At 38.1% G+C, this 15,017-nt stretch overlaps 1 protein-coding gene across 5 annotated transcripts in view; it reads right to left on the bottom strand.

Moving 5' to 3' along the window:
- LOC103578861 (homeobox protein homothorax) overlaps positions 1 to 15,017 on the bottom strand; it is a 262,266-nt gene that overhangs the window by 95,887 nt on the left and 151,362 nt on the right. For all 5 annotated transcript variants that reach the window (XM_053741611.1, XM_053741613.1, XM_053741612.1 and 2 more), the window contains one exon: positions 4,007 to 4,155. In XM_053741611.1, coding sequence (XP_053597586.1) covers positions 4,007 to 4,155 — 149 coding nt within the window. The remainder of the gene's footprint in view (positions 1 to 4,006; positions 4,156 to 15,017) is intronic.

Genomic DNA, 15,017 nt, shown 5'->3' with positions numbered 1-15,017 from the left:
CACTGAATGCCGGCGCCAAAGTCTAAATACAAGGGTTGCCGCACTCAACCCGCACTCCCTTTGGAAACCTGGTATGAACGCCAGACCGTTGCTGGGCAAGGAAACTACAGACGTAGTGTAGTTTTTAAAAATTTTAAAACTATAAAATGTTTTAAAATTCAATGTTTTTATTCATATCAATCGGTGTAAGCACTTTTTTATTCCCTTTGACAAAATTAGGTGGAGATAAGAATAAAATAAGAAATAAAAATAAAACATAAGATGGAAAAGAAGGTCGTGAGGGAATTGACTTGCCGTGGAAATAAAAATGCCGTAAGGATTTGTCGGAGCGGAAAACTGTCAGTCGATGTATGCAAACGTTTTCTATGGCATTTTTTGCTCTTTCGACGTAGATGGGGTGACAACGAGCACCTAGAATTGACGGAAATCTTTTTCTTATCTTTTCAACTAAACATAAAAAAAATTAAGTATTCCTTTTCTTTCAAGGGCTGAAGATAAAAATATTTAATGATCTGTAAGAAATATAACGATAAAATAAAAATGAATAACGCGCCGAAAAATGGGTTAAGGTACCTATTTTTATTTATGTAGAGTGGACCAACTTAAATGTTGAGTACAAGTTGAAACGCCACGTGGTTAAAAGGCATCCAGGGAGTTGGGAAACTGTCGGATGTTGGTGTTAGTCCCGGTGGGAAGAAGATAGGAGATCTAAGTGGGCCATACTACGGTTATTGTCGCATAAAACGCTCCGCGGTATGCCCGTTGTAAAAAGGGGAGATGGGAATAAGAAGAGTATCATAAGCCACACGGGAAAGATGTGCTTTTCCGAGTATAAGTATCAGTATCAGTATGAGCATGAGTATCTGTGTAAGTGAGGTGAGGTGAGTTCAGTTTAGTTTAGTTGAATGCGTGGAGAATCCCCTTCTTCCTTTATGACCGACAAAAACTGCCACTACGATTTTCTATGCAAATTGTTTAAGATATCCAAACGACGACAAGCACGCGTTTTCTTTTTCCCCATTCACCAGCTCTGTTACCTCTACTCTTGATCGTCAATGTTATTCAAAGACCGTAACGATTCTGTTGAAATCGGTTCTGAGGATTCGGGGTTTCAATGGCTAAATCGTAAAAATAAACGTCTCTGATTTTTTCCTTACTGTAATATCAATCAAAATTCAACTATTGGATATATCGTTTCTCTGTTATTGAAAAATATTTTTTAATGTTGCCAATAATATTTGAATTTATCGGTAAAGAAAATATTTTAATTTTGTAGGAAAAATGTTACAGGTATTTTGTCAAAATATATTGACGGATACAGTTGATCAACTTTACTACAATATATACATTGCAAAAAGAATAAAAACCAATGACGTAGTGCCAAACGAGTTGAAAGAATGAACGAAGTTAATAATCTTGGATTCAATACTATAAAAGCAGTGGATGGCATAAAACTGGAAACGATAAACTAGATATATTTCTACATTAAATTAAAATGGATTATAAATATATGTCAAGCTTTATCTTCATTGTTTCAGCAGATCTTTTAATTTTTTTTTTCTTTCAATCTTTATTACTGCTAGACAATCGTTTCCGTAGAATGAAATTTAGAAGTTACCGAGAATCAAAATCGATAGCGAGAAATTTTCATGATATCAGTAAAAAAAATATCGCTTGCAATTCAAATTTGGCATATAACTGGGTTATCTTATCAGCACATAAATTATTATTAAGAAATAAATCAATTAAATTGGTTATTAATCATCTAGATAAAAAGCCCGTGGCTGGCTAATGATTTAAAGAATTTTTAAATTGATAAAATTGAACCCATGATTGATGTCTTGACAATGTGATATCGCGGCTGTGTAGGTTTCCTCGGAATTTGACCCAAGAACATCCAAACTATCTATCTATATACACAAAAGGATACATGTATGTATATTGGATGTTTGCTGTCGACACGAGCGATTCGCGTAACTGGAACGAAATTTAATCAAACTGGTGTGTCGGGTAGATACGACACAGCCGCAAATATGCAGCACTCGGGTATAACACACGTTAGGGAGTAGAGTTGTAGTAGTTTCGGAGAGATACCAACGGATTTTCACTTCCATCAAATTAATTAAATTTATATCTAGCTGTCGGACACGATTCCGAGATGTGGTTGTAGATACTTTCATTTCACTTTGTATTTTTTTTTATTTCGCTTGAGCCCCTGAAACCTCAGCTAATTCGCATCCAGATAAAATTCAAAATTTTTGTTGTTACTATTGTTGGTATTGAATTTCCAATTAAATTAGAGCTTGTCATTTAAACACTAACACAAATCAAATTTAATCGAAAGCGACATGTTGCCATACAACAACACATATTGGCACTTGTTTTAATTCTTTGGCTCATTTCAAGGTATTTAAACACTTGAGAAGTTACCGAAAATATATTCACTTAATCCTACTTCATTGCTGTATAATACAAGTACGAACGAGACGACTAGTACGGGTACGGCTACGACGAATGTTCATATATCTTGGCAGACATCACGACATTCCACTTGGACAAAAATAAAAGCTTTATACACTCGACGAAATTATGCCCCGAGTCAGCGGCCGTATCGATCAAACGATGTGGGATTATCAAGGATAAATCGTGTTTGTGCAGCCTAAATCATCAACAACGATCTTTTATATTAGTCGATATTTCAATGGATAGTCCGCTGACAACAGCAGTAAAACAGTAAAAGTCTTTGTGACCAATAATTTAAAATCCAAAAGAGCAATTGCGTTAAATTCTACGATTTAGTGGAACATAAAAATAATTCATGCAATCAATAATTCAATCTTTTGAAAAGTAAGTAAGTGATTTTATTACTATGGAGTATGGAGAATTGATAATTGATAAATTTAAATAGTTATTTTTTGAGAAAAGCTAAATCATCGTGAGCAAGAAAATTTTCCAACACCACTTGAATTAATCTGAATGGAGTTGAACCCTCATCGACGAGGAGCCCTTCCAATTTTCCGTCGGGTCGATATTCTCCGGATGACGTTACGTTATATTTTTTTTCTTGCTCAGTATTTTTCCTTGGTACGAGAGTAGAACACACAGCAGTATGAATGAGAAAAGTTTGCTGGTTAACGGAGAGCATGCAGCGAAGCGTAAAGCCCACTATGCCGACGTCATATCCAATACACTAGGTGGGTACGCGGGAGGTGGTGTTTGGTGATGATGGTGATGGCGATGGTGATAGAGGTGGTGATTCCCCATTCCACGAATGATGATGGAAAGGTGGAGTGGTGGAAGCAACACACGCAAGGGGGTGTCAATCTCTCCACGAACGCAGTAATGGCATTAACCGAGCTGCAATATGATTACCGCTTGGCAAGGTAACCCGATCACACCCCAATGCTCTCTATGTGCTGCTAGCTGTACTTGGAGTCCTTGGAGTAGTGGTCGTAGTATACCGAGGGCGTTCAACGTCAAGAGGAGCGAGAAAGCAATACAACCTAACCTAGTACCAAGTAGAGAACGAGAATGACGACGACGGCGACGAATATACGATCATGATGACGACGAGGACAAGGACGTGTTGCAGAATCCACTGTGTATGTACACCATCACCACCGCTGGCGTATTAGACTAGGGTCCCTAATCGCGTTGTGCTTTTTGCAGCTCAGATTACCCGTGAATCATTAGACGGGATAAGGGGGAGAACAGTTGCCAGTTGAGCGGGATATATGAACACTAGCTCCTTATCTCTACATTAGGAGATTACATCTCTGTCCATTTTTTTTGAAGCTTTGCATTACGAGTGTTATTGGGGATAATTTTTACTGAGAAAAAATATATTTCATTATATTTATCTGGAAATTGAAATATTCTTTTGAAAAAAATTTTTCATTGACGTAATTTTAAAAATATATATGTATTTGTTCTCAGTTATAAAATTTGTTTCTCATTAAATTCAGCAGATAGAACTTGTAAATAAAAAATCGTATTGAGCACTTACCGTGAGGTGTTGGAATAGCCACGCCCTGAGGATGTTGGTGGCGACTTTGGGGAAGATGCCTCTCTTCTTTTGGTTTTTCTTGCCCGACGAATCATCGTCTTCTTCACCCGTACCTTCACCACTGCCGATACTCGCATTACTCGCATCGCCTGAAACAATAGTTTTAAATTGGAACATGTCAATAATACTCATGTAAATAATACTGATAATAATAATATACAGATAGATAAAATGAATCTTTAGTGATGCAGACCCTTTAGTGGAACCACTCGCGGCATACATGTGACGTCAACAAGGGTCGGCTTTCACCCCTCGCACCAGTAGTTTCCCATGCATACAAACACCATTAAGCCACCCACAATCACCCTTCGCGAGCAACCCTCTAACCTCTACATTGAAGCTCTCTCTTGCTCATTCTCTCTTCACAATAGTCTACACTTCTCCGACATACCCCAGAGTCCAACAACTGTACACTCTGCACATTAATTCTCCGTCATTTATCAATCTTACTTTTTTTAATTGCTTACTCTCTCGTACTCCCTGGGGTTTCAGAGACCTCCGAGCGACGTTAATAAGCGATATTAAGATGACTTAGTATCTCTTAGTCTTAAGCTCTCTGTATCTACACTATATTACACTCCTCACTTTTATTGTGTGACTAAAATTGTAATTTGAATTTCAAAACATTATTCACAACTTTGTCATACTTTTCACTATCTTCCATAATCTGCACACTTCCATCATCCTTCCATTTCTTATTTCACCCACCCATACATCCTCTTATACACATTCTACAAAAATACTTGGAATAAAATCCGGATGTCCATCAGCGGGATAACGACAACAATTTTTTTGCTTTTTACTTGGATCCACGGACGTACATTTGGGAGTAACAAAAAAAAATCAGGTCGGATTATAAATGACCCGAATCTTATCGAAGGCCGGAAGGTTCCTAGCGGAGAGAGAGATCAGTAAAGTAGCCGGGTTCACTCTCAAGGGATTCGTGATGACAGCTTGCCTGGGGGTATATGTATTTTCTTTCGTTATATTTATATATATAGATGTAAGACCTCCCCGAACATTCAGTCGTGAAGATTAACTTTGGATCTCAAGCTCGCTACAAAAATGGAGTCAAAATATAAAACGCAGCGTGAGCCTGAAAAAGCTAAATGCTTCCGGGCATCAGTACATTGGCGTCTTTGTTTTTGTACAGTCGCCGTTTTCATCTCGGTCTTTGGTATTTTCGAGTTTGAGTCCAAGTCTGAGTCCAGTGGGCACCCGTTGCTCCATATCTTTATCTATATATATATATAGTTTCAAGAGTAGAGACAAAAAGCAACGTTACTTGATGGTATTTAATGTGGCCGAGCGGCTACTGGACCAGTAGAACTGTCGTAATGGCTTGCCGGAACGTTTCTCTGATTGTAGTTAATTTGTGACAAACCGGGTTAATGTAGCGTGTGTTCAAATGAGTCTTTTGGCTCATGATGATGATGATATGGGTAGTAATAGATAGTAATACTAATAATAATCGTAGTAATGATAATAAAAATAGTAATAGTAATTGTAGAATAAAAATAATGCTGTGAAAATTGAGGAGCAGATCAATGCATTGAGATTAATTTAAACAGCGCCATCAAAAGCCATCACATCCGGGAAGTGTTATAATCCGGTGACACGTTGAAAAATCCCATTGAGGGATTTTTACGATAGCATTTAGAATGGTTAAAAGAGGGATGTGCTGGTGGTATGAGAGAGAAAACCGGGTGGCATATCATACTTGTGTTGATTTACGTGGCGCTCTACGCATTTTTACTGCTGCGTTATAGAGATTTAAGTGCAGCCAATTATACGTTTATGTGTCGTTCTGTTGCCCTCCACGACTATTCACTCGCACTTTCATTTACGTCTGTTACTCACTTTATATCTTTATACCGTTTTATTTTACTTTTTATTTGTATTCTTTTTGGACCATTCATTTTTATCCCATTCCGATTCCCGCCTCAAGTCACTTGCTGTTTCAGTCGTATGTATAAGTATCTGTACGAAGGATTTTCGGCGGGCGTTCAGCTCAATGGCTAAAAACACCTACATGTGCAAACATGAAAATACACACGATGAATAGACGAGATGCTTTTTAATGGTGATATTATTTATAGAAAGCACCAACGAACAAGCTCGCGAGCGAGAGAAAGATTGCCCAGAAGATAAAGATGGAAATTGCTGAGAAAAGTCGTTCGGAAGATGACGATCAGCTATTTCGAGATTGGTCCATGGATCTCTGGTGTCTCGTCTTTATTCTCTATTTTCCTCAATCGAAGTCTGAACCAGTCGACGAGGAGGCATTGGGCCAACTTGGATACTCAATGTACACGTGCACCATTCTATTCCCGTGTAAGTTAATACTGTAATCGTCGGAGTATGAATTATCGTATCCATTTCATAAAAGACGAGTTTCAATCACAATGATTGCTATTGACGGCTGAAAATCTTTAAATGGGTATATCGTTTCTTTGACGATGTCACCGTTTTTCAATCTCTAATAGACACTGGTGTATGAACGAGACTCTATTTAAGGTTAAGTCTTGTCGTCCCGTTCTCTTTCTATCCTCGACAACTCGGGATCTCTGAGAGTCGAAATAACCTCGCATATGGCAGCCAAAAATAAACTCCTTATAACCATCACGTCGAAGTAAAACTGAGAGCGAGGGAGAGGAGGAAGAGGATTAAAAAGAAAAAAAATGAAACTGGTATCCACCCTTGGTCTCAGTGTACCCTCCTTCCGTCTTTAGCATCAAGAAATGTCGAAACATGCGTTTATAATGCTTACAAAAGTCAGTCTGCATACAGACTGTACCGGATACTGAGAAAGTAAGAGCAGGCAATGGCATTTATTTGCTGCTCAAAGATATACAGAAATAAAAAATAAAATAACAAAAAGTGTGTTGTGAAAAAGCATGAGATAAGAGGGAAGGATGAGCTTATATCACGTTTCACGGGCGTGAATGCGAGTAGTTCTCTTACTTTATGATATTTACTAAATTCCGTCCGGCGTCATGTGAGTGTCGCGACGTCTCTTGGTACTTTATTTTTTTTGTTCCAGCAACTTTTTTTTATTTTTTAATGCCGCTTGCTCTTCACAGCGGCACTTTCCGGGCGAATAGAGACTCAAATTGAAAGCACTACCAGGGAGATGCGGAGCTACTAGACCGGGTATGGCATCAGGAAAAACACGATGGCGATGGTGATGGCAACGTGGAGAAGAATAAAGTGACAACCGGATGGACGTTACGTTCCTCCTGGACCCATGGATATGAAGAGAAATACACGGCCAGTATATATAGCTACATCTTGCTGCAGAATGTGTTGCAAATTAAAAATTCACATAACTTTAATTTTTTACCGCCGAATATTTCACTAGGACAAAAAACTTTTTTTTCAATTGTCTACATCAAGCCATTTTTTTTAACAAACAAGTCATGAGTCAGCAGACCCGCAGGAATTATGTAGCCTCTAAATATTCATAAGTATTGTATCAAATTTATTTAAGTAATTGGAGTTGCGAAAAGTTGGGAAAAAAAAATAAGACATCACAACACAGGATCGCGTGACAGAGTTCAATTACTACAAATTAGTGTAACGATATAAATTATAGAGAAGGTTTACGAATTGAAAAATAAAATCTAGTAAAAAAGACGCCTCGAGGAAAAGAATAAATAAAAAAAAATATGTTAAAAAAAAAAACTTTGATGTCTTCACCGATAGTGGCTTAATGAAAGGATTCACAGAGTCGATGCCGTGGAATTTAGATGCTGCAGCAATCTTGATAGCCACAATCCAGGCCTCTGAAAGCAACGATGAGGAGAGAGGGTATCATGACACGCAATGTTTTAAAAGTATAGAGTATCCCTACACATAAGTGATGAGTACTACAGAGAAAAAGATAAAACGAGACAGAAAGTGCGAGAAAGATCGAGGGTCATTGGACCAAACCGTGAGTGGTGTCGGGATGCCACAGAGTGCCGGAGCCTCTTCGACGATTCTACCAACTATTTTTGGCGATGAAATACAGCCCACTGAGAATACACAACTCACTCACTCACTCATTCGTGCTTTCTTAAACTCATACTTCAATAAACATAAAAATAACATGTATAAATACATCCCTCTTTTATTTTTTAAAAACAATTACAAGTAAATTGTTATTCTCGAGTTATATAGATCGATCAGCGACATCTCCTGACCCTATATAATACCGGCGTTGACGCCTGCACTTATGCTCCTGCTTTAGCTCCCGCTTACGACAAACTCATAATAACTAACAGCCAACTTCTCTTCGTCCGTTTAATCCGCGGACTACTTAGTCGCGAGATTAATTGACGATTGTGGGCGCGATGGACCGCAGTGAATTAGCTTTATAATCGCACCAGGGCATCTTTCGTCGTAGTCTATGGGCTCACCAGCTTGCACTCTAAGAGATTATATTCACAAGAAGATGAGTGGAGTACACACATATACATGTATACTCTTGTATGTTGTACATATAACGGCGCTAAGAAAGAGTAAGAGAGTACGCAAAACCACGACTCGAGTTTGTCTTACAAATGAGCCGCGCGACGCCGATGATTTAGTACGCGGCTGGTTTCCACTCACCACACTCTATCTTTACTTACTCTTTCTTTTTTATTCTCATCATCATCACCATCATCATAATCGTATAACTCTTTATCTTACATGTATATGTATACATATACATACAGATATTCTAAGCTCCGTCGGGTGCTTCTCACAATGCGTTTAACCTTTGTCTGGATGACAGTGTGGGCGGTTAGTTACACTTTGGTTATTACCTCGGTCAACAGCCAATAAACATCGTACCAGTATTTTTATTCTTTTTTCTAAAGCTTCCATTCACTTGATTACACTTGATTTAAGATACTTAATATATGTACGCTTATATTTATGCCACAGGGCTGTGTTGTGCTTCAATTCGATCAATCGACGGTCCTTATAGTGCCGCGACACTCAGCCATTACTCAGGAGATGTCACGTTGCTGGCGGTTCTGGTCGACACGCAAAGTCTCTTGTACTACTAGGGTACCTCACATTATCATAGTATCATAGTGACGTATCGTCAGGACAGTAAAAAAAAATTAAAGCAAAGAATCTTCTATTTGCAATTGGGTACGAAAAAAATTAACGTGGCAGAGTGAAATAAATCGAGAAGTTTGAATAAAATTTTCGAGTCCTCAATCATTCTAGAAGGACGAGGTTAACAAGAAAATATCTTGAATATTTTTGTCTAAACGATCGATAGATTTAACCCACGAATATTCGTGATGAGGATGATATACATAACTCACTTCCACCTCATCTTTAATTCCATTTGTATCAGTTCGTTCTCATTTGTAACTGTTTTTTTATTTATTTTTTTTCTTCTAATCCACTAAAAAATATTCGTCGTTCGACTCACATTCCATCGGGTTCTCATAATCCCGATGACGCACGACGTGTCGGCGTGACCGAAGAAAGACTAAAATACCGATCTACATCACCATGGAAACGATACACATCAAATATAAATAAAATTTAAAAAAAAAAATCTTTACACGGTAGACACACTAAAACTACAGAAACTAAATTTAAGTTATCAGATACACTATCTCCTTTTTTTATGATTAGATTGCGAAAACTGCGTGGTAAAATTTTATCTCGGTTAACAAGCCGTGGTAAAAACATTGAATCTTATCTTTTTTACCTAATTAAAAATAAATAAAACAGCTCGTTAATAAATAATAAAGATAGAAATCATCATAGATATTAAAATATGCGTACTAAAAAAAAAATCAAATAAATGAAAATATAATGGCTCACGGGCTCGCGAGTATAAAGAAGAAGTAGTCGAGCCGTTGATTGAGACATCGTCGTGGCCGTGACAGATATCTGATTCATGGACATGCCGAGTGTATTTTATGCCGTACGACCTATGAATACAGATCGATCGATCCGCGGGGGCCAGAGCTAAATGGTTGCGGCATAGTTCCACTGCCTGTGAACTGGTACTGAGAGTATTGAGACAAAGACCCGACGCGAATCAGAGATCATAAATTCATATCCTCCATAAATATAAGTATATAAATATACATACATCAATTACCATTAAGATCTAGTTATTTATAAAAAGCGATATAAATCATTTTATTTGTCTTTCTACTGTTACCAGCATTAATAATTTAATTGTTGAATCGTTATTAACTTATGCATGCATACTAATAATGTATACTCTGGATTCTATACGTCTATACTTTCTCGTTAACGTATTATACACACTACCCACCATTCACCGCACTTTGTCATACAAAATAACAGTCGGCCAGTAATTTCAGTGACAGTAACAATTAATAACGCCAGCGAGTTATTTGTACTATATATTAATACCGAAACAAAGACACAGGGACAGATGACTGATGTCTCGACACAGTTTATAGCTGCACCTTTGACTTGCGCTGACATTTAAACCCCCGTTGTGTGTCGTGTGTCATTTATACTAACCAGAGTTTAGTGGATGCTAGTACAGAGTTTGTAGTTAAGTGTACTATGCATAGCAGTTTAATACACCGTACAGAGTGCAGACTATGGAATACAGAGTGTAGTCATGACGCTTGGCTCACTCTCAGTCAAATGTGTCTCTCGCGTTTCGCGACACCTACCACCGGAAGACACACACCGTTAGCGAGTAATGTCATAACATGTGCGCAGTATATTATAAAAAGAGAAGAAGCCGCGACACGAGCGGCAATTTATCGTAGTATGCAAATTTAAGGTATAACCGTCCGATAAGTTGAGAGACTAGACGGCAGTGCTAAGACCATGGGCTCACCTGCCTTACCTGTAATGGGCTCAGGCTACTAAGACAGGTGGAGGAAAGCCCTGTTCAACTAAAGTCTACATGGCTTGAGATATCTCGTATCATGTAGATGTATATATATTTGTGTAGGTATGTGTTTATGTATGTATATATATGTACGTTGCCAGAGCACGTACTCAAGATTGTACTAATTAATGCCATAGTCCTGGGTCCAGCGTGCTAAAGGTAAAGCCTGAGCTTGAGTCTGCTGTGCTATGCATACTCTGTGGTGTGTTGCCGACGACGCCGTTACTATGATAATTGCTTCTATTGAACGTGAAAAGTCGTCTTAATTAACCGTGTATATGAACATTGAGATCATGACTCTTTAGCCTCTAAGAATTCACATTTTTTCTGCATAGAGCTTCAAACATATCTTTTTATTGGGTCTATTGAAAGCTCGGACGAAGGACAATTGATTTCATGGCATTTTAATGGATGATCGAACACTGAATATTTAATGGGAGTGTTGAGGCTCGTAAAGATATGACATTTATGCGCGAGAGCGCCAATAAAATGGCTCTTACAAGCCAGCGTAAGCATCCGAAAGGGTTAATGTAAGCACCAGCAGTAACAGCAGCAGTACATGTACACTAGAGTAGCTCTTTCTTTATTTAATAAGTTTTTTATTTCTCCTCGTCGACATGTGATGAGCACGTGCCTGTGTATATATTAGTATCGAAACGAGTCTCTGCGTGCTCAGCTTGCGGGTAGGATGTTGCTTTTTGTGGCCTGCTACCGCGTCTTATTCCCCGGAGAATTCACGCTCCCTCTCGTTTACTTCGTAATTAAAATCTCTGCCGGAAATACGATACTGTCATACCAGCAAAAAACATTAACGACAAAAAATAGTCGAGGAATTTTTTTTTTCGTTTATTTTTTGGTCTTTAAATTTGAAGGATATTTTAAGAAAATAAGAGCTATATTTTTTCGTCTTATTATTTTTATTGCTCATTATTGTTTTTAAAGTGAGAAAAAAATATTTAGAGCAAACGCGACAAAATGTGCGGCTGAATATAATTTATTTAGATAAAATTTTTTAATTATTTTTCTTTTAAAATTTCTTCAGCTCCCACTGTCTTCTGCCCTCTATTTTATGTTGTTACATAGACAGGGTATGAATAAAATTACTCGGATGAAAATAGCAATAGCTGACCTATAACTCACAAGTAAAATTGCTGTCTTGTTAGCGCTTGTTCCTAACCTTCTTAATCATCATCATCATCATCTTCTTCTTCTCCTTTGACTCTCAATGATAAGATCGGCATTATATCTTATGAAGTTGGTAGCAATGAAGCCCATCAAGACCATAAGACTTGGAACGTGAACACTCGGGATGATTATATATTACCCAAGACGTAACTCGTTACATCTCTTCCAAATAAGAGCTTTTAAAAATATGAGAAGTGAATGATGGTGTGGCAAATGTTATTCTCTGAATAACCTGCTGCTACTACACCCTTCTCACTCTCTCTCTCTCTCTCTCTCTCTCTCTCTCTCTCTTATTTTCATTCCACTCTATTGCCACGGTATGAGTATTATATGGTATGGGAGGTATGGGATACCAACTACGATGCAGCATAAATGTACGGCACTATCTACTCGTCGCATCTCCCTGGGGTATGAAACGAACGAAAAGCGTTATCGCTAGTAGCAACCTGATAAATCCCGCTGGAGAATAATGAGCTGACATTACTCATGCGCACTCGACGTGTCAACTCACGCACTTTTCTCATTTTACTTTTTTTATCCTTCGTTTTCTATCATTAGTAATACAATATTTGAATTATAAATATATATAAATATATTTTTTATCTACTGATAATATTAAAATATCAAATTTCAGAATTTAATTATCAACAAAAATTCATTTACACTAATCCAAAATTAATTATCATTGCTTATTAATTCATTTTTTCTATACATAATTTATTCAATCACGTAAAAGTTAAATTATAAATTTCAAACACAAAAATGAATATTATATTTAAATATTAATGTCATGGACGGTTTTAGCTAATGCAATTGAGTTTAATTGAAATTCATATTCTTCGAAGAACCACAACAACGAGGGCATTGAATCAGAAAAGTGCAGGGATCCATAATATCTATATGTATATTATATACAAATCTATATATATGCGTATATCCAATACGCTACAAAATATATATGTATACGTATATAGACCAAAACCCCGTCAGTGACGTTGAGTGACACGGCGAGTTAAGCTTGTCCGTTTAGTCGCGACCGCCACCAGTCCCTGCTCGGTGGCAGTGGTACTGCTGCCGGCGGGTGGCTACGCGCACACCCTTCAATTTCATCATACAATAAAACACGTGGCGACAAATTCGCCGCTTGGCAATCACGATCAAAACCACCCTCGACCCAGCGCCCAAGCATCATGTCTGTGGAGATTGGCTACACTCGATGACGTATTCAAAACCCTATCTTCTATCCATTCCTCGTAGCATCGAAAACTTGTACATAAACTAATTATCAACCGACAAATAGAGAGCACAAAAAATTGAAAACACTAAAACTTAAGATCCATCATACACTTGGTATACATGTATAATAATTTTATTAGCGTGCGTATTTTATCTTGTACGGAGATCGTGTGAATTGGAATTCCATTGGAGACCGGAGGCTTTGAGGCTTCCTCTCATGGACATGTACATGTCCGTGTATGCAGACATACTTTTTTTTAATGTTTCCCTGGCTTATGGAGATGCCGCTCGGCTGCGTCGACTCAAACAAGGAACAGGAGGACAAACATATTACTGAGAGACAACGTCTTGTCTATATAATCCATCGCAAGAAGTTTAATGTACATAAGTAGGTATTCGTCTGTGAGGTACATTCCACGATACGATCGGTCAAGCGTGTTGTAATACACACACTCGGCAAAAAGTGTCATGGAATATAAATGTCGAGAGAAAGCTTAAATAAAAGTATCGAGAGAGGAGTACTCATTCCTACGTAGGCTGCCGAGGGTTGCTAATGTTATTCCATTAAATTCTCTTGAGAGTGCTGGCCAGCCAGTGTTTGACGTAGTGAGTGCAAAAAATCACTCGGTAGTGATCTCAATCAAGCTGCGGCGATAACGACGATGGAAACGAGCGATAAATTAATCGATGACGGGCACCGGTAAACGCGATCCAACTTCATTGTGTCAGGGAAAAGAGGCAGGGGCCAGTAGATGTTAGGTTATATATAGTATTGTAGATGTTGATATAGATGTAGATGTATGTTGAAGAGGAATAAGGTGAAACGGGGGGTAAGGAGGCTGAGTTAAACTCCTGGGAATAGAAAACGGGGAGAGTCGCGTTACGGAACGGCGAATTGCCCACAAGAACTCGAGTATTCCACTGGCGAGTATAAACGGACTCAACGAACCGTGTCGTTACAAGAGCTAAAAAGCTGTGTGGATCGAATGGAAGAACTCGTGAGCCATCGAGAGTCATCCTGAAGAGAGAAAGATTAAGAGACCGGCGATATCACGCTGAGAAAGACGAAGAGACAACGGTAATAATATACTTGTGCATGCTGTATAACCACCAACAGCACAACTTGGCACAAGGTTCACAGGACTTTTATTTCTTATTATTTTGTATTGAATGTATATACTTTACTGTACTGTTCTATGTTATACTTATTTAGCGGCTTATATGTGGACTTGGTTACTCAGTTACTTACACGTTCGCAAATATTGTTAATGTAAGTACAAAAAAAGTTTTAGTAACATTACAAGGAAGTTGTTACGTGCTGAGTAGAAATATTGTTGTGACGAGTGGTAGAATGGAGTAGTAGAGTAAGAGGAAATAAAGAGAAGATGAAGTTACGCGTGTGGAAAAGACCGAGGATCCGTGGGGTGAAAGTTTCTCAACTTTTTGTTTTTTATTTTTAGTTATATATTTTTTTTGGTTTCTTGATCTCACGTTTAGAGAACGAATGCAAGAGTGCCTGAGTAGAGAAGAAAAAAGGGTATAGTGTAGTGTATAGCACATATAGTTGTATACGGCTGTGTGTAAGTTGGTTTTCGACGTACTCAAGTTATTTAGAGCCGGCGCCACCCTGCCTTGAGTGCTCTGCTGACTTACATC

This window comes from Microplitis demolitor, chromosome 8, assembly GCF_026212275.2.
Source record: "Microplitis demolitor isolate Queensland-Clemson2020A chromosome 8, iyMicDemo2.1a, whole genome shotgun sequence".
In the NCBI taxonomy this organism is placed as follows: Eukaryota; Metazoa; Arthropoda; class Insecta; order Hymenoptera; family Braconidae; genus Microplitis; species Microplitis demolitor.
Note: the sequence above shows the minus strand (reverse complement) of the source record. Positions and strands in the feature narration are given on the sequence as shown.